Genomic DNA, 25542 nt, shown 5'->3' with positions numbered 1-25542 from the left:
GAAATGTTTGGTTTTCTTCCTTTACACAGTTCATAGGGAGTCTTTTCCAGAATAGGTCTTATAGAGATTCTATTCTGAATGTAACATGCTGTATTTACAGCTTCTGCCCAAAAGTGCTTTGCCACATTAGATTCATTGATCATGGTTCTGGCCATCTCTTGGAGTGTCCTATTCTTCCTCTCTACAACTCCATTTTGTTGTGGAGTTCTAGGGCAGGAGAAATCATGGGATATTCCATTAGAGTCAAATAATTCTTCAAAATCTTTGTTTTCAAATTCCCCACCATGATCACTTCTAACTCTAATAATTTTAGAGTCAAATTCTTTTTGCACTTTGGAGCAAAAACTAGTGAATACAGAGTGAGACTCACTCTTGTGCTTTAGGAATTTCACCCATGTCCAGCGACTGTAATCATCAACAATGACTAGTCCATACTTCTTTCCATTGACTGATGCTGTTTTCACAGGACCAAATAAGTCAATGTGGAGAAGTTCCAGAGGCTTAGAGGTAGAAACAACATTTTTCTTTTTAAAAGATGTTTTAGAAAATTTTCCTTTCTGACATGCTTCACACAGAGCATCTAAAGAAAACTTCAGTTTAGGTAGGCCTCTGACTAACTCAAGTTTGTTTAGCTGAGAAAGTTTCCTCATGCTAATGTGGCCCAAGCGTCTATGCCATACCCATTGCTCTTTATGAACAGACATCAGACATTTAACATTTTGTTCTTTTAAATCAGAAAGATTAATTTTATAAATGTTGTTTTTCCTCTTGCCTGTGAAAAGGACAGAGCCATCGTTCTGATTAATGGTTTTACATGTTTTTTGATTAAAGATTACATCATAACCGTTATCACTTAATTGACTTATGGATAACAAGTTATGCATTAATCCTTCTACGTAAAGAACATCAGATATAGAGGGAAGAGTACCATTACCAATAGTTCCGGAGCCTCTGATCCTTCCTTTCTGATCTCCTCCGAAACCTACGAATCCAGCATCTTTAAGTTCCAGGCTTTTGAACATAGACTTTCTTCCCGTCATGTGTCGCGAGCATCCAGAGTCCAGGTACCATGACTGGTGTCTGAACTTTGCTGCATAGGATATCTGCAACATACACAATCTTATCTTTTGGTACCCAGAATCTCTTGGGTCCTCTTTGATCAGTCTTCCCAGAGTTTCTCATAACTTTGGGTTTTCTAGCATTTTCAAATTTTTGTTCTTGTGTGTGTGTATAGTGATATGAAAATGGAGATTTAAGTTGGTCACTAGAAGAAGTTTTAACTTCCTTAGGATCATACCCAATTCCCTTTTTATTGTTCTGACTGACTCCATAAATCATGGATGCCATAATACTCCTACCTATTCCATTTTTCAGAAATTCCTGAAAGGCTTCTTCGTATTCAAAAATTATTTTATTTGAAGTTTGTGGTGCTTGAGACAACGCTTCTTCTAATTCTAAGCTTTTTCTTTTTGCTCCATCTCTTTCTAATGTTAAAGATCTTATTGTATCTTCTCGCGCTAGAATTGTTATCTCAAGCTTGCCACATTCTTCAAATTTTGCTTTAAGACAGCCTTTTATGTTTTTAAGCTTTTGTTTTAATTTCTGATATGAGCTAAGAGTTTCTGACAAGCATGATTCTAGATCTGATCGAGAGAGTTCAGAGAATACCTCTTCAGATTCTTCATCTGAGCTGCTCCTGGATGTGGTAGCCATAAGTGCCACGTTGGCCTTTTCATCAGAGTCAGATTCTGATGACCCAGATTCACTATCATCCCAGGTAGCCATTAATCCTTTCTTTGTCCTGAAGGTATTTTTCTTGAAACTTTCTTTTCTAGGATTGTCTTTCTTTAACTTGGGGCATTCATTCCTGTAGTGACCTGTTTCTTTACATTCATAACAAGTAATATCTTTGTTAGTTGTACCTTTTGAGGTTGATTCTGATCGATCCCCTCTGGGTCTTGATCTTCTGAAGTTGTTGTTCCTCTTTTTCCAGAGTTGTTTAACTCTTCTGGTCAGGAGGGATAATTCTTCTTCATCATCAGAATCTTCTAGTTCAGAGTCATCAGTATCTTCAGTTTCTGCCTGGAGAGCTTTGGTTCTGTCAGGTTTGCGTCTTTCATATCTGGACTTTAATGCTATGGACTTGTTCCTTTTCTGAGGCTCGTCTTCCTCTAGTTCTATCTCATGACTTCTGAGGGAGCTAACAAGTTCTTCAAGACTGATATTGTTCAGATCCTTTGACAGCTTCAGAGCAGTAACCATGAGTCTCCATTTCTTTGGCAGACTTCTGACTATCTTTTTGACGTGGTCTGCAGTTGTGTATCCTTTGTCTAGAACTTTGAGACCTGCAATCAGAGTTTGGAATCTAGAGAACATTGCCTCTATGGCTTCATCATCTTCCATTTTGAAAGCTTCATATTTTTGGATAAGCGCCAGAGCCTTTGTCTCTTTGACCTGAGAGTTTCCTTCATGAGTCATCCTTAGAGAGTCAAGTATATCTTTGGCTGTTTCTCTGTTGGTGATCTTTTCATACTCGTTGTAAGATATAGCATTGAGGAGTATGGTTCTGGCCTTGTGATGATTCTTGAAAACTCGCTTCTGATCATCTGACATTTTACTTTTGGGAACTTCAGCTTCATCCTCTGTGACAGGAGGTTTGTATCCATCTATGACAATGTCCCAGAGATCAGCATCATAACCTAGAAAGAAACTTTCGATTCTATCTTTCCAGTAATCGAATTTTTCTCCATCAAAGACAGGAGGCTTAGCATTGTAACTATCCTTTTCATTTGTGTGGGCCATAGTTTTTCTCGTTCTGGATCTCTCTACACTGTTAAGTGTTTGATTAGAAAATCAATAACAGAACCAGGCTCTGATACCAATTGAAGGTGATAAAAACAAGAAAGGGGGGGTTTGAATTGTTTGGAAAATAAGCGCTTTTTCAAAATGAAAATCACACAAGGATTTTATACTGGTTCGCTTATAACACAAAGCTACTCCAGTCCACCCGGCCAAGGTGATTTCGCCTTCAACAAGGACTTAATCCACTAATCTTGAAAGATTGTTTACAAACAACGTCTAAGAGAAAGATCTCTTAGTCCTCTCAAGTCTACAGACTACACAGAGTCACTTGAGGAAAATAGAACAATAGATGAAAGCTTATGTAATCTAGAGTGCTTCTAAGATAAGCAAATATTACAACAAAAAGAACAAAGTATTTCACGTACTAAGCAAAAGCTTCGTGAAGATTGAGAGAATAAACAGTATTTTTGTGTGTTGATGTTTCAATAAAATCTTGTTGTATATCTTGTACTGAATGTTGATTTGCAGTCCTTTATATAGAAGAGAAGGATCCGTTGAAAAATCATGGCAGATAATAACTCTTGAATAATAATTAGTGCCATATCTTATGTTGCTTGTTGTCAAAGGAACTTTCTCTTCTTGAATGACTACTTACCACAAATAGTTCCTTATCATTTGTATTTTTGGAGTTAACGTCTCTTCCTGTATTTAGGAAATCCATTTCCATAACTTTATTTGAAGTTAACGTTACTCTTCCTTATTTAGCAATTCCATAATCAGAGTCTTCATGTTTCTGGAGATCTTGGAATCTGCTATCTAGCTTCTGATGTTGATCTCTTGAGTTCTGATGATTTCTTCAGATAGCGCCAAGAGCTTCTGAAGTTTGACATACCGTTGTTCAGAATCAGAACTTCTAGAGCGTACTTCTTGTTCAGATGCTTCTGATATTTTGCTGTTTTGCTCAGAGTTAGACTTTCTTGAACGTGTTTCTACTTCAGATGCTTCTGGTCTTTTGATAATTTGTATCTGATATGATTATGTATCTGATCAATTCTTCCTTCTTTCCTTAGAACCCTGCACACTTAGAAACTTTTCGTTAGGGTGCCATTTTTGGTTTCATCCTTTGTTATCATCAAAATCATGGAATCTGATGTAGAACAATTTTTGTTCTTACATCATAGTCTTCAACAGGATGATTAGCGAGGTAGTCAGACAAAACACTTCCTTTGATAGATTTCTGGGTTATGTACGGGATGTCCTATTGAGATAACAACATGTGCCAACGGGCAAGTCTTCCGGTCAAAGCAGGCTTATCAAAGATATACTTTATTGGATCCATTTTGGAGATCAACAAAGTAGTGTGACAAATCATATACTACCTAAGATGTCTGGCAGCCCATGCTAAAGCACAACAAGTTTTTTCTAAGAGTGAATATCTGCTTTCACAATCAGTAAACTTCTTGCTCAAGTAGTAAATGGCATGATCTTTCTTTCCAATTTTATCATGTTGACCTAGTACGCAACCCATGGATCCTTCGAGCACAGTCAAATACATGAAGAGGGGCTTCCCTGGAATGGGTGGAATCAAGATAGGAGGTTCTTGCAGATAACCTTTAATCTTCTCAAAAGCTTGCTGACAATCAGAATTCCATTCAATTGCTTGATCCTTTCAGAGTAATTTGAATATAGGCTCACATGTAGCAGTCGTGTTGGAAATAAACCTGGAAATGTAGTTCAATCTTCCAAGAAAACCTCTAACTTGCTTTTCAGTTTGTGGAGCCGACATTTCTTGTATCACTCTGACCTTATCTGGATCTACTTTAATTCCTCGTTGACTAACAATGAAACCAAGTAACTTCCCCGATCGGACCCCAAATGTACACTTAGCTGGATTCAGACGCAATCTAAATTTTTTGAGGCACTCAAATAGTTTCAATAAATGGTCCAAATGATCCTCCTCACTCTGTGATTTGGCAATCATATTGTCCACATAGACCTCAATCTCCTTATGCATCATGTCATGAAAGAGGGTGACCATCGCCCTTTGATAGGTTGCCCCTGCGTTCTTGAGACCAAAAGGCATAACCTTGTAGCAGTAAGTTCCCCATGGTGTGATGAAGGTGGTCTTTTCCATGTCACCGGGATCCATCTTGATCTGATTATAGCCTGAAAACCCATCCATGAAGGAGAAAACAGCAAACCTAGCAATGTTATCAACCAAGGTGTCAATATGTGGGAGAGGGAAATCGTCCTTCGGACTAGCTTTATTCAAATCCCTATAGTCCACGCACATTCTGACCTTGCCATCCTTTTTAGGCACTGGCACAATGTTAGCTACCCATTGAGGGTACTTTGCAACTGCAAGGAAGCCAGCATCAAACTATCTTTTGACCACTTCTCAAATCTTCAAAGCCATGTCTGGTCTTGTTCTTCGGAGTTTTTGTTTTATTGGTGATAATCTGGTCAGAGTGGTAATTTGTGAACAACAATGTCTGTGTCTAAACCGAGCATATCTTGATACGACCATGCAAACACATCCACATATTCTTGTAAAAGCTTGACCAATCTTTCTTTGATGTTTTCCCCAAGTGTTGTACCAATCTTGACCTCTTTCTTTGTCCTCGGTGCCAAGGTTGATTGTCTCTACCTGCTCTTGATGTGGTTGGATATTTGTGTACTCGTACTCAACCAATCTTGCCAGTTCGTCGGGAACATCACAATTTTCCTCACCCTCTTCTTCAGCTTGGTAGATTGGTGAATCAAAGTTAAGAGTGAAAGTAGAGTCATTGGATTCAACATGGTTTTCTTTTATTCTGCATGTTTAAATCATTTATTTTTATTAAAAGTAAAAAAAAGAGGAATGCAAGAGGAAAATGATTTTTATTTTAATGGTTTTCAAAGATTTCCATTTTTCTTTAAAAGTGAAAGAGAAAAAGAAGTAAATGAACAAACAGGAATTTAACAAAACACCTTTATTGATATAATCTTGAAAATGCAAAGGTGGCCCTACAAAATAGTTCAATAGCTTTGGGCATAACTATGGAATTTTGAAAACACTAAAGAAAAACAACAAATTACTTTGACAAAGGAAACATCTCTGGGATTTCAATCGCCTTCCAATTATTCAAAGCCACATCAGATTGGTACACCAGGTTGCTCAAATCTTCATCTTCAAGATATTCATCAATAGCATTGACTTGATATCCAGTGCTGACAAACACTTCTTGGATAGTCTTCGGACGTCCTTCGATGGAGGTTGATGCTTCCTTCTTGACATTGGTTGGTTTGTAACCCAACCCAAAACGGTCCGACTTTAGTTTGACATCAATAACATCTCCCTAACCTTCGGGACTTCCTTCCTCAATGGTTGATCTTGCTTTCTTCCATGATGCATAAGATGGAATACCCTTACCCTTTGGTTCTTCGACTTCCATAAGGACAATGTTGGCTATTTCAAGAGCTTGGAAAGAAGTTTCCAAAGCATCCTCATCAGCCTCAATGTAACTGAACGAAGAGAGGTGGCTTACCATAAGATCTTCCTCACCTGACACAATCACCAGCTTATCATCAATAACAAATTTCATTTTTTGGTACAAGGTTGAAGTCACGGCCCCAGCGGCATGAATCCATGGCCTTCCAAGCAAACAACTATAATTTGGGTTGATGTCCATAACCTGAAAAGTAATTTCAAACACACGTGGACCAATTAATATTGGCAGCTCCACCTCCCCTATGACGGTCCTCCTCGATCCATCAAATGCCTTGACAGTTAATGCGCTTGGCCTCATCTCAGTCCCTTGATATGCCAACTTAGTGAGCGTCCTCTTAGGTAAAACATTAAAAGAGGAACTCCACAAGGACTCTTGCTAGGGCATCTTCTTGGCATTTCATAGATATGTGCAAAGCACAATTATGGTCTTGGCCATCCTTCGTCAAATATTCTCTACTGAAGCTAAGATGGTTGCATGCTATAATGTTGGCAATGACCCCATCAAATTGATCAATAGTAATGTCGTGAGTGACATGAGCCTGAGTTAACAATTTTTGCAAAGCACTCCTATGAGTTGGAGAACTCATGAGAAGAGACAAAATGGATATCTTTGAAGGACTTTGATGCAACTGATCAATAATCTTGTAATCACTCTTCTTGATAATCCTCAGAAATTCAGCGTCTTCATCAATTGTGATCACCTCTTTGCCTTTGTCGCTAACAGTAGTGGTGGTTTCTTTCGGTGGAATTGGCGGAGCCAATTTGAAATGAGGGGTATAAATGCGACCATTGCGAGTCATTCTACTTCCCATTGCTAAATCAGTGCTTGCAATATTTAGACCTCTTTTTGACCTACTTTCTCAGACCTTTGGTTAACCACAGATGTATCATACTTCCAAGGAACTGCTTTAGTATTCCCAAAAGGAAAAGAGCTAGGCCTTTGGACAACCACTGGATTAGGCATGTTGAAGATTGGTTCAACTGATTCTGGAATGTTGAAAATTGGCTGAGCAAAAGTAGAATCTAGAATGTTGAATATTGGCTCTGGAATGTTGAAGATTGGTGTTGTAGTACTTAACTCAGGTAGATTGAAGATGGGTTCAATCACTGCTACCTCATTCTTTTTCATACGACTGCTTACTTGCAACACACCTTGGTTAATCAATTCTTGAATATCCTTTTGGACCATTTCACACCCTTTATGACCAATAGTACATTCTTCACAACTCTTATGGCAATTTTTCAATAAACCTGCCTCCACTAACTTTGCATGAAAATCTCTGAGTGGAGTCTTGATTTTGGTTGCATCAAGAATTAGACTTTCATCAGGCTCATCATCAATATCATTTATAGACCCATGAGCGAGCAAAGGATTGTTTTTGACATTTGGACTGGTATCCCCAAATGAAAGAATCTTTTTCTCAATCAATTCCCTCAGAATATGTTTCAAGGCATACCAGCCTTCCAAATCATTCCCTGGGGCACCTTCATGGAACAGACAATGTGAATTGGGATTGTAATATGGTGGGAGAGGATCTGGTGGAGGTCCCAAAGGTCTTGGAACAACTAATCCTTTCTTCAACAATGACGGATATAATTCAGTGTAAGACATAGGAATCTGAGGAATCCGAGGTTTTCCACGTTGTATTCTATTTTGAAATGGAGCATTTAGGCGTGGAGCTGAAGTCCTTTGTTGATAAGCTGGAGTGTTGGGCGCTTGTTGATAAGTTGGAACGTTGGGTGTTGTTTGAAAGATCGGAACTGCTTGGGTCAACTGATACACTAGGACTTGTTGATTGAAAGTTGGTGTAGTAACTGTTACATACGGATGTTGAGCAAATTGCGGTTGTTAAACATATTATTGTTGAGCAAAAGATTGTTGTTTTTTCCAAGACTGATTCTTTCTTCTACTACCCATCACTGCATTTGTTTCTCCTTCCTTTTTCTTAAGGAAACTGCTAGAGAATTTCTTGGTATTGTTGTTATTGTTACAATTACTAGCTGAAATAATCATCTTGCCATTTTTTAAGCCAAGATCCACTTTGATACCCACGGCCACCAAGTCAGAAAAACTTGCAGTCACGCTTCCCACCATCCTTTCAAAAAATTATGGTCGCACTGTGTCGATGAACCAATCTGCCAATTTTTTTTTCAGTTAATGGAGGTTCCACTTGAGATGCAGTCTCTCTCCACCTTTGTGCATATTCTTTAAAGGATTCAGAATCCTTTTGGGACATGCTCAACAATTGCCTTCTATCGGGAGCTAGATCCATGTTGTACTTGTATTGTTTGATGAAAGCATCAGAAAAATCTTGGAAACAACGAATGCGAGTCTGATCAAGGGTCAAGTACCATTTAGAAGAGGCACCTTTCAAACTGTCTTGGAAATAGTGGATCATGAGTTTATCATTGTCCACGTGAGCTTCCATCTTTCTATAATACATGATGAGATGACTTTTGGGACAAGTAGCTCCTTCATATTGATTAAAGTTGGGTGTCTTGAATTTTGCGGGGATCACCAATCCAGATACAAGGCACATTTCTCTGGCAACAACACCAAAGATCTGATCACCTTCCATTGCTCTCAGCCTTTTCTCAATGGTTTCAACATTTTCTCTCAGATTTTCATGTCTTTCATCACCTTCTTCAAACATATCAGGTATACCATACACTTGTTGATGATCATCGAAGTACGGTTGAACTCGAGTGTGCATGGCAGTGGGTGCAAAAGTAAGAATCACTTGATTAACTTCAGTAGTTAATAGAACTGTGTGTTGAGTGGACTGTCCTTGAGGAGGAGGAACAAAACCATAAGGAAGACCAAAGGGAGGCCAAGTTGCTGGAGTAGTAACTATTGGCTGAGGATTAATCACCGGATTGACGATCTCAGAAACAATTGTGGGTTGAGTATCCATCTTTGCACGTATTACTTGCAACATCTCCATGATTTGACCTATATTCCCATGTAGATCTGTAAGCTCTTCATTGACTCTTTCCATATCTTGCTCTTGCTCGGCCATTCTACGTCGGTCTTGAGCTCTGGTGTTGTATTGGTGTGAGGGTCTCAGTATGGAAACTATTGGAGAAGGAATGACGGAAATGAGTTTTTATTTTGATAAAAAAAATGCAAGTGTGATGACATGTGCATGAATGCAATAAAAATGCAAAATTTTAAAAGTTTCAAGGAACTTAAGAGATAATTGCAAACATCAAAAGGCAAATGACCAAAAGAAACTCATTTCATTAATCAAAGGGAGTTACAAAATTTGAGTACACTTTCAAAAGTTCTAAACAAAGCTAAATAAAAGCTAAGTAAAGTCCTAAGGAGATTCCCCTAGTAGCCTCAAGTTGAGCTTCTTAATTTGTTCTTCCATCTCATCCTTCTCGAGCACAAGCTTGTCTACGATCAACTTCCAAGGAGTATTTGACTGAACACCATAGGAAAATAAATCCTCTTGCACCTTCCTCTTCTTGTTGGAGAGCTCTTCTTCATTCTTCATTTTCAATTGCCTTTGAAGTTCTTCATCCTCATTGTTGATGATTTGATACTTGTTCTTCCAAGCGTCCCTTTCTCAATGCGCTTTGGTCAAAGCAATCTTCAACTTCTCTGCATCAGCCATGAAGATATAGGTAGGTTCTTTGTCAACTAAAGGCAAAGGCTCTTGGCGAGGATAAGGAATTTTCAAGTTGATGGCCTTATCTTTCACCCATTTAAGATAAGGTTCTAAGGAGACACAATTTGTCTTCCCTAAGACTTTCTTTTCTAGCTTATGAACATGGCGCCAAGTGTGCACAATCTTCTCTTTGAGCGCTTTTCAATTTTCACATTCCTTAAAGAACAAACTCTCCAAGTGAATATTCTTTGGTTTATCTCTCATTGGATAATCGAGTTGACGTCGAGCTAGGATTGGGTTGTAACTGATGCCTTCTTTTGTACCAAGGAGAGGTACATTAGAAAATCCTCCACAACTATCAATGATACTAACTCCATCATAGTCACGACTATACCAAACAATATCTGAATGTGTGAGCGACATAATCTTCTGTGACCACAAAATACCATCCTTAAGATCCCAAAAAGCATGAGACCTAGGCAAGTGAGAAATAACCACTTGTACAACATAGGCATACAACATGTAATCATTCCTCCGCTGTAAGAATTCCTCATATGAACAAAATGATAGGCATCAGCAAGCAAAGTAGGAACTGGATTTCCTATTAAGAAGATCTTGATGGCATCCATGGCAACAAAGTCACCAAAACTAGGAAAGAGGAACAATCCATAGATAAGTAGAGAAAAAACAGCCTCAAAAGCATCCACACTCCTCATTCTAGCAAAATACTGAGCTTTGTTCATTAGAAACTTAGTTGTCAAACCAAGCATTTTTCCTTTTGTGGTCATGTGATCCCTGATCTCTGACATTTTCAAGTGAGTAGCCTTTGCAATGTCTTGATCTTTGGGATCTTCCTCCATACCAGAAAATGGAGCTTGACTAGAAATAGGAACACCAATCAGATGAGAGTATTCTTCAAGTGTTGGCATAAGCTGATAGTCGGGGAAAGTGAAATAGTGATACACGGGATCATAAAACTGAATCAAAGTAGAAAGAAGTCCATCTGCCATGTTGATCTTCAAAAGAGAGAGCAAATGTCCATATCTTTTGTTGAAAGCCTCTGTGTCAACAACCAAATATCCCAATCTTCTTAGGTCTTCTAACTTAGAACTCTTGAAAGTGTACTTTTGAGTCTTTTTCCTTCCAAAATCCATGATAAACCTAATGTTTGCAACAAAAGTTCCTAAGTTCCTTGAAAACATTGTTAAAAAAACGATGTTTATGATGCATGGATGCATGAATGCACAAACACACGAACAAGGGTCACACACAAATAGGGTTCAAAGGTTCGATGTTGCGAGCATGAGGCCATGGGTCTAACCATCCCAAATGTACTATGGGTTTATTTTGTACCTGTACAACGAGTTCTACAAAGGTTCCCAAAAATCATTGACCCATCTTTCAGATATTATCAACATGCCAATTACTCGGGAGTTAATAATATTCTCAAGAGAATCTAATTTGAGTGTAGTATCGCGTATCAACTATTTCAGATTTACACCTTCATAGTCATCGCACTACATCCTAAAGACCAAGTGGGGTAAATGGGGTTACTAAGGTCCTCAGCTTCTCAGGTTACCCGAATCAATATAGTATATGTTTTCACAATTTATTGATCAACAATACTAATTGTAAAGGGAACCTCCACAAGAGTGGTGGATTCTCAAGTCAGCTTCTTCGGGATTAAACTCCCTATAAGCCTTCTTGACTATACCATATCATATCTTATTTATGTACACTCAAGTCTGGGTTAGGACTTACCTCACCACACAATGGATCACCCAAAACAAAGGTCCAAACAAATAATGAAAACAACTAATAATAACAATACAAATATAATCAAAATAGGCTTAACCCTCTTTCAATGTCTCCCCACTGAAGTCTCCATTTATGTCGCGGTGAGAATCAGATATCAAGCTATTGTATCAACTTGAATCACAAAACATTAAATGTTCACCACCGAACTTTAATTTATCTAAGGGAAAGGGAAAAGATCGAATAAAACCCTAATTGTGCAATGTAAAAACAATGCGAAGAGATCTAAAATTCAGGGGTTGGTTATACTAAGGGAAGGTATTAGCATCCTCAGTATCTATAGTATCCTATAGGAACCTTTTGAAAGTATTTGTGTTATGTTATTATTTGGAAATGTTTTGTTGGGAAAGACCTAAAGGTTTTATTAAGTTTGCTCGCCAAAACTTCGCGGTCATGTGCCTACGTATCCTTATAAGGATGGAATCAGAGCAACTGTAGTTCACCTAACTAAGGGTGAAAGAACACTTGGTAGTGATCAAGGCTCCAAAGGGGGAAGTAAGTGTTTATAACAAACATACTTACAAGAGTTACCAAGTAACTCTTACTTGAGTCTAAGTTGAAAGTGAGAATGACTCTAACAAGGTCAAAGGGAAACTAGGGATTGCTAAACTACCTATGACATTAAGTCAATAAAGAGGTATTTCCCTTGGGTTTAGGCAAAAATATAAACAAAATATAAGCAAGATGAAGAATATGTTCAAGCATGACATCAACAAATATAAGCACATGATAAAGAAAGATGTTCAAGCATGACATCAACAAAGATAAACAAATGGTAAATAAGATGTTCAAGCATGACATCAACAAGAACAAACAAGGATGAAGAAGATGTTCAAACATGACATCCACAAAGATAATCAAATGAAGAAGATGTTCATACATGACATCAACAAGAACAAATAAGGATGAAGAAGATGTTCAAACATGACATCCACAAAGATAATCAAATGAAGAAGATGTTCATACATGACATCAACAAGAACAAACATATGATAAAGAAGATATTCAAGCATGACATCAACAAATATATGAAAGCATGATTATAATAATATCAAGCATGGTAGGTATACAATATGTACAACATGTGAACATGAACAAAGGTACAACAACATCAATCAAAGATGTATAAAGTTACATGAATATGAATGACATGGATATATCATCATGAAGAAACAAAGATGAATGACATAACAATTCATGAACATGTATATGGATGTCATAATAAGTATGAATGAACATGTGTATGCATGAAGTAAAACATGGTTTAGACATAACATCAACTTGATCATGAAAACAATTTAAGGTATTAAATACATGCATGTTAAGGTTCAATATGATCACAAACAAATGTTCAACATCATATAAAATTTTTGAACATGTAAGCATACATCTCATACAAAGACATGTTACTACAAGTTTAAAGCATTTGTAAACACATAAACAAAGACAAACACAAGAGAACACATGCACACAAAGTTCCAACAAGACATGAAATAATGACATGTGAATCATGGACCAATGGGAAAATAAGCACACAAAATTTCATGGCATATTAACAAAAGTTCAAAGCACATAAACATGTAAACATACACTAAAGTAAGTCAAAATTAGGTAAAAACCAAGAAGCACATATTTAAAACCTAAAAAAAAAGTTCATATATGATTCACAACATTCATACAAGTCATGGTGATCAAGAAAAATTAAAGTATCAACCAAAGAAGGTAATTTGAAATCCTAAAACAATCCTAAAAAGGTACCAACTTTAGACAAGTATAAGTATGTGAAAAATAAATAAATTCTAGAATTTCTTTATACCATCATAAAATAAACAAAATTATGAACACATAGCAAAAAGAGTGGGTCAAAAAGGCTTAGGGATCATCAAGTTATGAGCATTTGAAGTTATGAAAAATAACAAAAATAAATAGGCAAAAAAAACAATGAATAAAAATGGGCATCTAACAAGCAGGATTCAAACCCCAGACCTCTTGCACACACAAAGTCTTAACACACACACACACTCTAACCATTGCAGCGGTGATACATCCAGTAGACAAAACGCAAACACTAATATACATAATAAAAGGGTTTAAGAAATTGGAAAATGGCACCAACTCATCATCTTCTTCTTTGTGTTCTTTCATGTTTCTTTTCATTTTTTCTCAAAACTTGAAACAACCATAACTCTCTCAATTTTCCATGAAATTAAAAATTGTAAGAACCTAAATTGCTTTATTTTTCGCAAGGAATCTAATGGTATCATTATCTCATCCTAAAAATCAATGTACAAAGCGTGCCAAGGCAAAAACTAGAATTGCACTTTTAATTTCCAAACAATAAAATCTCAATGCATGAGCATGGTATAATGCATACAGTAGCAAACATACAACAAACACACTATGTACTATATTTTTACTTCAATAAATATTCAAGAATGATGCATGAACAAGAGTTTTCAAGTGTAAGTGCACCTACCTATTGGAGAAAGTCCAATGCTTCTTCTTAGCTACTACTGAGATAAGAGAGAGATTCTACCAGTCTTGTTGGTCCTTGAGGATAGTGTTTGAACAATGAGAATGACCAGAAACAACTTGTATTATCTCACACAAATGTTCTTGCAAAGTGAAGAAGTGAAATGGTGAATGATAAAATAGATGCTACAAAACTTGTTCAAGTAATTAAACAAGCTTTAAATGATGTCTAGAGATGATTTGTGGTGTTTGTTTGGAAGATACATGTGGAGAATAAGTTTGGTTAGAGAACTTGCAAAAATAGTGTGTTTTTGCAAATTCTAATGGAATTGGAATTTGATGAAGTGTTAAGGAGTTATTGTTGTGTGTTTTGAGGCTTAAGGGATCCCTCCATTTATAGGAAAAGAGTGAGGATTGGAACTGATTAGAAACAAAAGTTGTGAAGTTATGGTTTTGGTTGAGAATGAATGAGAAGTTTGCATGAATAGTTGAGTTTCAAGGAGTTTGTCATATTTCCCTAGCCTCTACAAGATTGCTTCTGATCTCTTAAGATTTTTTGTGATCTTTAGGGACAAGTTTCAAGGGTGAAAGAGTGAGTTGTTGGCATAAAGCTTGCTTTATCAAAGTAGTATTGTGACCTTTTGCAAATCCACCCATAAATGGTATAATGTAATGGACAAAACCTCAACTCCTTGTGTAATGCACTTAGGATTCTTATAAACATCTGATTATGGAGAGATTTATACACAAGAGGACCTGCAATCAAGAGATTTTCACATCTGAAATGGTTTTCCTCCAAAAATTCATCATGAACATGACTTGAAATTCAAGTTTGGAACCCCAACTTTCCATTTTCGAAACTCACAGCTCATGCATGGGAAAAAATGTACTTGTACTTTTTAAAAAGCCCCAAATATGCTCTACAACTTTTATATTTTGAGTTTTTTCTGAATCAAAGTGGATCATGATGAAAACTGGCTGTAAAGTTTATCACTTTTTAGGGATCAAAGCTGACTTGAAAACTTTCTAAGTGTTTCAACTTGAGACACCAACTTTATGTCCTCATAACTCAAAATTCTTGCACTTTTATGGAATCAACCCTCTAGTACAAAGTTGAAGTATGGAAAAATAGATTTCATTTTAGCTTTGTAGAAAAGAAAATGGCTGCTCGGATTAGAAGTTATGGCTTGAGAAAGTAGTGCACTTGAACATGAAATTTGGGTACTTACTGAAATTTTCAATGTTTTCAAGATTGTCCTTTTTGCAAGTAACCTCATTTATCTTGATTTTTCTTGATCAAATTCATCAATTAAGCATATACTCATGAAATTTAACTTGAGAAGTTCATATTTGATCATAAATCTCAAAAGTTAAAGGTTTGACTTTGTAGTGCAGTGGTTGTGTATTAGATGAATTTGAATTTCTTGATCTTCAATGGATTCAAACTCTTGAGCCAATTGAACATCACAGATGGGCTTTAAGATGTACTTTAGTGTGTTGATCCATGTCCCAAGTCTTGATATCATGTCTTGATCAAAATTCTCAGATGAAATTGAATGTTGTTGAGAAACCCTAATTAGTGAGCCAGATGAAAGTGAAGCTTGATGCACTTATGATTAGGCCATAATACCCTTATTTATTGATGGAGAGAGATCTATTGAGTGTATGAGAACTTCATTTATTGATGACCAATCCAAAACTTTAAATGATTAATCCTTTGAGCTCTTTGAGGGAAACCCTAATTCACATATGAAACAAACCAGGCATATCTTGATCTTGAGGTTAGCTATGCATGAATGATGTCTATGATGAAAATGATTATGAAATATAGGGAGAAAATTTGGGGTGTGACACGTAGTCTCCTTAAGAAATCAAACAAACAGTTTGAATGATATTTTTTATGTTACAAGTTGCTTCTATACAAGCAGTTTTTACACAAATGATAACCAAATACTTAAAGAAAAACTGTATAGAAAAATGATAGCTTTTCAAAAATAAACTTTGTCAAGTTTTGCAATGTTTCAGTATTCTTCTATATATGTATAATTTTTCAAGTCTCCAAGTCCCACTTATATAGCATAAGAAGAAGATCGTTGAAGGGAAAAATGGGGAAACCAATTAGAGTGGTTGTCCACTATTGGATGGTGAAAGGGGTGATACTGCATACTGTCCTTCGCCCACAAATTCAGTGATAGGTGTGATATATAGTACAGTCCTTGCCTACAAAATTAGGTAGTGGAAAGAATATTTATTTGTACTATGTACTATTTGATCAAGTACCTATTTAATATTATCTTCAAGTTCATTGGCTTATGATGAAAGTTGATGAAGCATGAAATGAAGAAACATAAAGCTGGATTCAGAAACTTCAGAATCTTTGGTCAGAACCTTAATAGCGTCAGCAGTCTAGCTTGAGATCTTCGGTATCTCCAGAATCTTCAGAGTCTACAGTCAGAACCTTGATAACCTCAACGTTTGGCTTGGGATCTTAGCTTATCTGACTTCATTAGTTCCCTCATGGCAAACTTCTAATGCGTCCCACATAGCTTTGGTGGTTTCTCAATAAAAATTGATAATATTTATCAACACCAAGTGCGGATATGAGAATATTTTGTGTCTTCCAATCATGTGACCACAATTTCTTATCTTTCTCATTCTGTTGATTTTCTGGTTTTGGCACGACAACACCTTCACCATTGGTCATTGTAATTTGATAAGAACCATTGGTGATGACTGAAGGAGAATAGCGATCCAAAACGCAACAGAAATTAAAATTTTCTCCTTTAGTGATCCTTACTGTCATACCCCAAAATTTGCCCATTAATCTTGCAAAACATTTCTCGAAGCACTCCAACTTATTCTGCAAGGCACCGACCTTAAAGGAACAAAAGCCCAGCTCACAACAGGCTCAATCCAGAAAAAGGCCCAAACTAGCTCGCTCGCTAGGCGAGCAACTCCTTCGCCTAGCGAATCTTGCGAATACCAGAATTATTGGGCTTCATTCTGAGCCCATTAGGTCACAAATGGCCTGCTCGCTAGGCGAGCAAATCCTTCGCCTAGCGAACCTTTCGCTACAACGCTCGCCTAGCGAAGCTTGCGATACATCAGAATTTTTGGGCTTCATTCTAAGCCCATTAGGTCACAAAAAGAGTATTATAAATACCCCAACTTCAGTCAGAACAAGGGAGGACGAAAACAGAACGAAAAGGGGAGACGAATCGGAACCCTGGCAATCAAACCTTGGAGGTCAACCAAGAGGATTCAGAGCAACCCTAAAGGAAACCCTGAAAGCAATTCAACGGCACCAAGGTTACCTCCGCCCAACTCCACCCGATACCAAAAGTGATCTGCCAATCCAGTGTTACAATCCAATTGCAAACAGGTTTGCGCATCACTACTGTTTTATGCTTCCAATTTGTAATCTCTAAATACATAATGCATCATGATTGAATTTTTGGATATGTAATTAGACTTTGCATGTGAATTCCAGTATGCCTGAATATCCTGAATGTTTGACCATGTTATTTCTGTAATTGAATGCCATGGGGCGTGCAGCATGCTGAGATCATACTGTTCTGAAATTCAAAACCCGCAGCCGCTCGCTAGCACATCGCTAAGCGAGCATGTAACGAGTATTCGCTAGGCCTTCGCTAGGCGAGGCAGAGGCGAACGTGACAGTCGCTAATATTTTGGTTGTTATGTCCTATGCTTATCTGATCTATTCTCTGTTAATCATGCGTTGTTTTGCCTGACATTCATACTGCTGTGTTTCTTTAGCGGTGTAATCTTCGATTGCACCCTGATTTGGTATTCTGACCTGTTTGCTGAATGTTGTAAGGGTTCACATACTCTCGGAAAAGGTAGCTTGCTAGGTATTCCACTTTATTTGTGGGATACCCTTGGGAAAATTCATCCTAATTATTTAATTGATTTTAATGTGGAGATTCATCTTAATTATGTAATTGACTTTAACATGGACCTAATTACCTAATGGACTACAACTACTTAATCGATTACAAAATATTGCCTTGGAATATGTGATCTTGGACCTCTCTTCGTTGCCTTACTGTATTACGGCATTACGGTCATGTCCCGCAAACGTAGGGATACACTTAGCAAAGACCCTTCGATTAAATCATCATGTCCCTATAAAATAAATCATAGTCCCTCGGATGTTGCCTTCGAATATATGATTTTGTCCCGCGATGACCCTTCGGTGTAGCCTACGGTTAAATGATGATCGTCCCTTCGAATGCTAAGGTATCCTTACAAATGTTGCCTTCAATGACCAATCGATGACCCTACGATGACCCTTTTACATCCAAAGGATAAAACTACTTACTTCTCAATAGTAAGGACAGTTTTACCATCATAAGGATAGGAAATGCCCATAAAGACCTTGGGTAGGTATAACTCCTAAATGCTTGCTCACAACTTAAACTACTTTTCACACCTCACACTTTACAAAACATCTATTAGAAAATCACCACTTGGTATACATTCATACTAGAATCATTACCAAGTTATATTTTTCTAAAACCGCTTTCAAAATTAAACGAGATAAATACTTTGTATACATTCATACGAGAATCATTACAAAGTTAAACTCTCTTTTCAAAACATTTTCTAAGCCGTTCACCAGCACTTTTTTAGACAAGAAAAATAACATAAGTGATCAAGCAATTAAGAGCCCATGGATAACCATGGATACAAAGGGTGCTAACACCTTCCCTTTGTATAATGTACCTCCCGAACCCAAAATCTAATTAAGGTCTTTCCTGTTCTTTTCCGCCTTTCCTTATTGGATAAAAGAAAAGTCGGTGGCGACTCTTGCTATCCGCGACATTGCGATTAAAAGCAAAACACAAAAAGTCAGTTCACCGTATGACACTTACGAATGGGCATGATCAGTGATAGAATCGTTACCTCTTGTGGCGATTGAAACCTTTGATGCAGATCTAAGGAGGGATCACGAATGTTGAAGAGTGACAACGCCTCTACTCAGTCCACACGAACAGATTCCTTCAATCTCAGTGCTAGCTAATACGAATGAAGGCTTTGAGAGAGAGAGAGAGAGAGAGAGAGAGAGAAATGAAATTTCAACTGCACAAATGCTTCTGCACAAGGGTTCTATTTATAGAACCACTTGTGTGGGCTGCAAGCTAAAAAGTCCACTTAAGTGTATGTGGCCCATATCTTATGATATGTCAAAATCACTTAAGCGCGTGGTACCTTACCATATTTCGTATTCTACTTAAGTACACTGTACCTTATGATGTTCTACAATTCACTTAAGTGCACCGTACCTTACGGTGTTCCTTAGTTACTCTATCTCTCATCAATCCGTCCTTTTGTGTGTGACCCTGTAGGTATTAGCAATTATATTAAATCACGTATTTAACATAATAAATAGTGAGTGGTATCTAGCAACACATCACTGCTACCCAAGATACATAAATGTCATGTGATCTGACAAATCCTTTTGTGATAATACTTATGTATATAATTACCCTTTTGCCCCTATGTTTATATTGAACACAAGGCATAGACCGTGCCATCCTTGTCCAGTTCAATATTGGCCCCGTAGACATTTATCCTGTTATGCAGGATGTGCAAATTCCATCTTGGTCACTCATGACCCTCAGCATGCTTCGTGGAGTACCCATCAACTGTCTTTATGATCATCAAGTTACAGACAATGTTCGATCAGCGATAAGGAACTCGACTCTACATCTAGGGTCCATAGTAGTTTCAGGTCGAAGGGTGGTATACACCACTATCACCATGAGAATAACTTATGACACTTTACATAAAATTCTATATAGTATTCTCATAGTGGGTCAATCTAGTATAAATATTACTCTTAATATTCATACCTATGTTTAAGACTTGATAACTCCTTATCCTTATCCATGATACCTATGTTTAAGAATAATGTCCTTATGTTTAATGAGATCTCATGATTAAGTCACACTTGATACATTAAACGGACTAACTATTCTAGGGACTTTATTAAACAAACATAATAAAGAAAAAGCTTTTTATTATTAATAAATAATTCGATACAAGTACCAAAAGTATTGGTCTCTAGGTCTTACACTAACACCTTCATCATTGGTCATTGTAATTTGATAAGAACCATTGGTGATGACGTCCCAAACACCTTTATCAACCGAGTTGATATGTATACGTATACAAGCTTTCTAATAGCCATAATTTCTACTGGTAAAAATGGGGGCTCTACTATACGCTCCCTTAGGTTTGGTACTCATCTTCTAATAAGTGAATATTGAAGCACGAAATTAATCGGAGCTCGTGATACCACTTGTTAAATGATAGGCTTTGATCTAAAGGGGGTGAATAGATCACTAGTTAAAAACTTTGAACAAAAACAGTTTTGAAAAACTTATGGCGAGCGAAAGTAAACCGAATTAAATCGTCTAACTGAATCACTATCAAAAATCTCATATATGCGTAATTGTAACCAAGATGGTGATAATTACAACAAATCAATCAAAAAACTATCAACCACAACCAATTGAATGCAATGGTAAGAGTATAGACTATTCTCAATGATAAAAAACACAAAAAAAAACCTATAGAGTTAAATTATTGAACATCTTGTGTGCAATTGATTTCGTTTAGAATTATATATTGTTTTGTTGATCTTCAAATCCAATTACAATCTAAAGGACCGTGATCTACTCAACAAAACCTCTTTCAAAAGGTTTATAAAAAAACTATTTAAACGTATTGATTGCATAATCGAAGAATTCAACAATTTGCGAGTGAAAAATAAAAGAGAGAGAGAGGGAGAGAGAGTACATAAGGATTTGTTTAGGCAGTTCCCCAATCCATCTCGTTATAGGTACGTCTGCCCTCAATTCGAACTCGAATTGAGATAATGAAATTAACCTTACTTCACAAAAGTAGTATACAAGAGAAATGTAGCAATCCAACCCTATAACCCTAAGTTTGATGTTGATTATGACAATTTCTCATTCCTTGATCAAAGCTTTATCAAGTAACTCAACAATGCCAATTTAATTCACCGCCTCATGCTACTTATTTGTAAGAAACCCCTTGTTCTTCAAAGTTTTCACTTGATTGAATCCAAATTGTGAATTGTTCTAACCCAAGATTTACCACTATGATCCATCGTCCCACGCTACTCCTTTGCAAGAACCTTCCGTTCTTCAAAGCCTTCACTCGATCGGATCCAAATTGTGTAACCTTGTCCAAAACCTTGAAATCCATAATTGATCTTAAAGTAAAACCCCAACTCGGTTTTCTTATTTGAAACCCTCGAAGATCTCAATCCAATTTACAATTCAATCAACCTAAATTGGACGTTGTCAACCGATTCTAGATGGAACCCAAACAAAGAATAATTATGTGTAATTTGTTTGTGTGTATGCATAGAATGAGGTTGAAGATGATGAAAACACTTTTAAATTCAAGTTTCATGTAGGTTTACTCTAGAACCTTACTAAAAATGATGCATGTATGAAGTATTTATATGCATGCATATTTGGAGGCAAAAGGAATGCAAAAGATTTGAAAAGGAATGCAAATTTTCAAGATTTTTAACACATGTGCCGACCTATGTAAGTCATGTGTTGACCTGTTCGATGTATGTGCCAACTTGTATATGTCATGTGTCGACCTATGGAGGCGGAACATCAAACACAAGCTACAAGCGTTAAAAATGAGGTACATGTGCCAACCTAAAAATAGTATGTGTCGACACATAGGAAACATTTTCTTCCATGTGTTGACTTATAACACATATGTATCGACCTGTATACTTGTTTTTCATATAAAAACTTATTTTTCATGCAAAGAACATTTTCTAACTTGTTTCAAAATGTTTTTATGCCTCCTAATCTTAAGATGCACATTAAGATTTAGAGGATACCGTCCAATATACATAAACGCTAAAGTATTCTAGTTTTTACATCATACAAAATACATCTAACGAAAAATTGCACTCATAATCATGCGCGTGATGATCCCTTTTTCTAGGTTTTTTTTACGCATTCTGATCCATTCTCAAAGCTTTTTAAAGGGGATTTTGACACTTTTTCAAGGGTGGCAAAATTTGGCACAACAAGTACAAGTTTTAAAGAACCATAAATGATTTTTGAGAGCATTTGAAGTCATTGGAGGCCAATTCTTCAAGGGATCTCATATGCAATTCTTCTTAATTGTTTTTGGTATTGTATTTTGAATTATTAGTAACTAAATATCTATATGTTAGGTTGTGTTTGATGAACTTGTTTCGATATTATTGGGACATGTGTTTGATTTGATATTGCATGAGTATTTTACCTATAATTATATTCAATCGCTTCTTGTTCGTAATTCTTTTTATGTGAGATACTCTTTTAATTTGATTTTGGACACATAGGGAATACTGACCATTAGTTTATGTATTGGACTCAGGGCAATTGTTGTGCTTACGCTGGTTGAATAGGGATAGGAGACCCCGAGTAGTGGCTAGTGAATAAACAACTTGTTGCATTGTCTAACCATGCTTACGCTAGTGGACTCGGGATAGAAAACTACGAGTAGCGATTAGTGATTTATATCACAAGGAATTGGTTATAGCAATTTTGTTAATTTGCTGTGAAATTATAGTGTCAATATCATTTATGTAATGCATCGAACATCAAGAATAGAGAAATGAAGGATTTTATACACAACCTGGATGCTTTCGTAATTATATTTGAACACTTTATTTTATTTTCACATTTCAAACTTGAAACCCCCCTCAATTTACTATTTTCTATGCATTGCATTATTTTGTCTTGTTAAATAGTAGTCCTTGTGAATTCGATCTTATTTATTACTGCGACATTATCGGTACACTTGTCGAGAAGTCGTCACTGCCCAAATCAAAAAATGCATCAAATCAATATTTTTTTAATTTTTAATATATCAATTTCAAAATTTAAAACATTCCTCAATTATAAAAATAAATTCCTTATTTGTCGTTGTTCAACTCGAATTTTCTTATTGTTATTCAATTAAATATGTTGTATTATTTATTTTTGTAATTGTATATTATTTAGTTTAGGTATTCTTAATTATTTAAATTTATTTTAGTTATTAAGTTATATTATTTTAATTTTGGTTTGAATTACAAATTATTCTTAAATGATGATTGAAATTAAGTGTAAAATTATGTTGTGGTATTATATGTATTATTGATGTTGTTGTATTGAGTTTGTAATAGATTTTTAAAATATTTATTTTATTAAATTGTGAAAATATGATTCTGTGTGACATATTTATTAAAATTTAGTTTCATATTATTAATTAATTTAATAAACGGTTCGACCATAAATTTAATTGGTTAAATCAACAAAACTTTAATCTAAATATTTTAGTGATTCAATCTTTGGTTTGATTTGATTTTTAATTTATGATTAGGCATAAATTATATGATTAGGCATACCATATCATTTAATTTATGATTCTAAGTAACATTATTGGAACACCTACTTTAAAATTCAATTTATGATTAGGCATACCATATCATTTAATATCATTTAAAAACTCAATTGTAATTCAACAACGATAAATTCTCGTATCTTTGTCACACTTTCAATATATCATTAGAATTATCATTTCCACCCTAAATATATATATATATATATATATATATATATATAATATATATATATATATATATATATATATATATATATATATATATATATATATATATATATATATATATATTGATAGAGCCAAAATATTATGATGTCTGGGTCAAAATTTAAAGACTGCAAATTCACATTGTATATAATATATAAATAGTCATCAATAAAAAAAACTCATAAGTGAGTTTTGTACAATTTTTCATAGTAGACGGAACTGCCTCAGAGAATTTATTTTGTGAAAGAAATAAAATATAAATTGATTATGTTACCTGTGGAATGTGAGATTTGTCCGATAAGAGCATTTAAGGAAAAATATATTGCACTTAGTTTTGTTAAATTTCCAATAGTGGAAGGAATTGGTAGAGAGAGTTCATTTTCATGAAGCAAAATGGAATACATATTGACCAAGTTACTTATTGAAGATGGAATTTGTCCCGTGAAATCATTTGAGAGTAGATATAAAATATTTACTCTCGTTAAATTTCTGATAGTGGAAGGAATCGATCCATAAAATTTATTTTGTGAAAGATCAAGAATATTCAAATTGACTAAGTTATTTATAGAATATGGAATTTTTCCAGTGAGAGCATTTGAGAAAAGAGTTAGTTCACTTAATTTCGTTAAATTTCCAAAAGTAAAAGGAATGTGGCCAAAAAATTGATTATCATATAAGTTGAGAATTGATATATTCGCCAACATTCCTATTGATATTGGTATAGTCCTTGTGAAATTACAGTTATGGAAATCAAGTACTTTCAGATTTCTCAGTCTACCTATCTCAGATGGAATAATCCCAGCGAGATGATGATTCCCACATATATGAGAGTGGACAGATTACCAATGCTATTGGGAATACTACCATAGAATAAGTTGTTTCTTAAAACTAAACTATAGAGTTTTGGAAGTGATGAGAAATTGAGACTATGAAGCGTACCTTTTAGTTTATATTGGTGAAATTTACCATGTTGATGAATTTATACTCATCATCACATTCAATTCCTTCCCAGCCACAAGGATTACTACCAGTCCATGAAGAGAGCAAAGTATTGTTTTGGTTGTCAAAGCTTGCTTTCCACTTCAACATAGCAATTGCCTCGTTGCCTTGAATTTTTGTTGCATCGCCAAGTGATATGGCCATTACAAACACATAAAAGAACAGAAGAAGACATGTCATTAGTAAAAGCATTATCTTCTGAAGCATTAACATAATGAAAGTACATTTTGTTAGACTTAATAAATTGAACATAAATTGAACCTCATGTAAAACCGCCCTTGTTAACATTGTTTAGGTGCATAGAATAAATTAAACCTCATTTAACATAAAGTGAAACAATCAATAACAACAATTCAACACCATAATTCGTAAGAAACAGAAACGAAAAAGGAAAAGAAACTTGGTTGAGGCAATTTACCGAACACTTAGTGTGCAAGTTGCAAAATGGTGAAAACGACAACAATTTGATACAGACTCATAAACCATCACCTGCAACAACAACAATCATCAACCAGAACAATTCAACATCATGAAATGAAAGAATTGAAACAAAAAGAGGCGAGAAATTGGTTAAAGCATTCTATCGAACACCTTGCAGGCAAGACTAAAAGTTGTATTTTTCTGCATTTTAAATAGGTAAACATTCATCAACTTGGCTTCATAATATTGTATGCAAGTATTTACAAT

At 35.7% G+C, this 25542-nt stretch overlaps 3 protein-coding genes across 3 annotated transcripts; all 3 read right to left on the bottom strand.

The window, feature by feature from the left end:
- Positions 1-7127: 7127 nt before the first annotated feature.
- LOC127103088 (uncharacterized) lies at positions 7128-8387 on the bottom strand. The gene is made up of 2 exons (XM_051040377.1): positions 8207-8387; positions 7128-8107 (listed from the first exon to the last, which is right to left on the bottom strand). The coding sequence occupies exons 1-2, from the start codon at positions 8385-8387 to the stop codon at positions 7128-7130; spliced, it is 1161 nt and encodes a 386-aa protein (XP_050896334.1).
- A 4-nt stretch (positions 8388-8391) lies between these two features.
- LOC127103087 (uncharacterized) lies at positions 8392-9312 on the bottom strand. Its single transcript, XM_051040376.1, has one exon. It carries the CDS (start codon positions 9310-9312, stop codon positions 8392-8394), a length of 921 nt encoding a protein of 306 aa, XP_050896333.1.
- Positions 9313-10107: 795 nt separating this feature from the next.
- LOC127103086 (uncharacterized) lies at positions 10108-11108 on the bottom strand. Its single transcript, XM_051040375.1, has 2 exons — positions 10424-11108; positions 10108-10310 (listed from the first exon to the last, which is right to left on the bottom strand). Exons 1-2 carry the CDS (start codon positions 11106-11108, stop codon positions 10108-10110), a joined length of 888 nt encoding a protein of 295 aa, XP_050896332.1.
- Positions 11109-25542: the final 14434 nt, after the last annotated feature.

This window comes from Lathyrus oleraceus, chromosome 7, assembly GCF_024323335.1.
Source record: "Lathyrus oleraceus cultivar Zhongwan6 chromosome 7, CAAS_Psat_ZW6_1.0, whole genome shotgun sequence".
Lineage (NCBI taxonomy): Eukaryota > Viridiplantae > Streptophyta > Magnoliopsida > Fabales > Fabaceae > Lathyrus > Lathyrus oleraceus.
This window is presented reverse-complemented; position numbering and strand designations above follow the sequence as displayed.

Excerpts from the sequence above, each read along its gene's own strand:
- LOC127103087 (XM_051040376.1), bottom strand. The coding sequence starts at position 9,312 with ATGGCCGAGCAAGAGCAAGATATGGAAAGAGTCAATGAAGAGCTTACA.
- LOC127103088 (XM_051040377.1), bottom strand. The coding sequence starts at position 8,387 with ATGGTGGGAAGCGTGACTGCAAGTTTTTCTGACTTGGTGGCCGTGGGT. Across the intron at positions 8,108-8,206 it reads AGAAACAAATGCAGTGATGG|TTACTACACCAACTTTCAAT; the intron begins GTAGTAGAAGAA and ends CGTATGTAACAG.
- LOC127103086 (XM_051040375.1), bottom strand. The coding sequence starts at position 11,108 with ATGTTTTCAAGGAACTTAGGAACTTTTGTTGCAAACATTAGGTTTATC. Across the intron at positions 10,311-10,423 it reads CGGAGGAATGATTACATGTT|ATATTGTTTGGTATAGTCGT; the intron begins GTATGCCTATGT and ends TCACACATTCAG.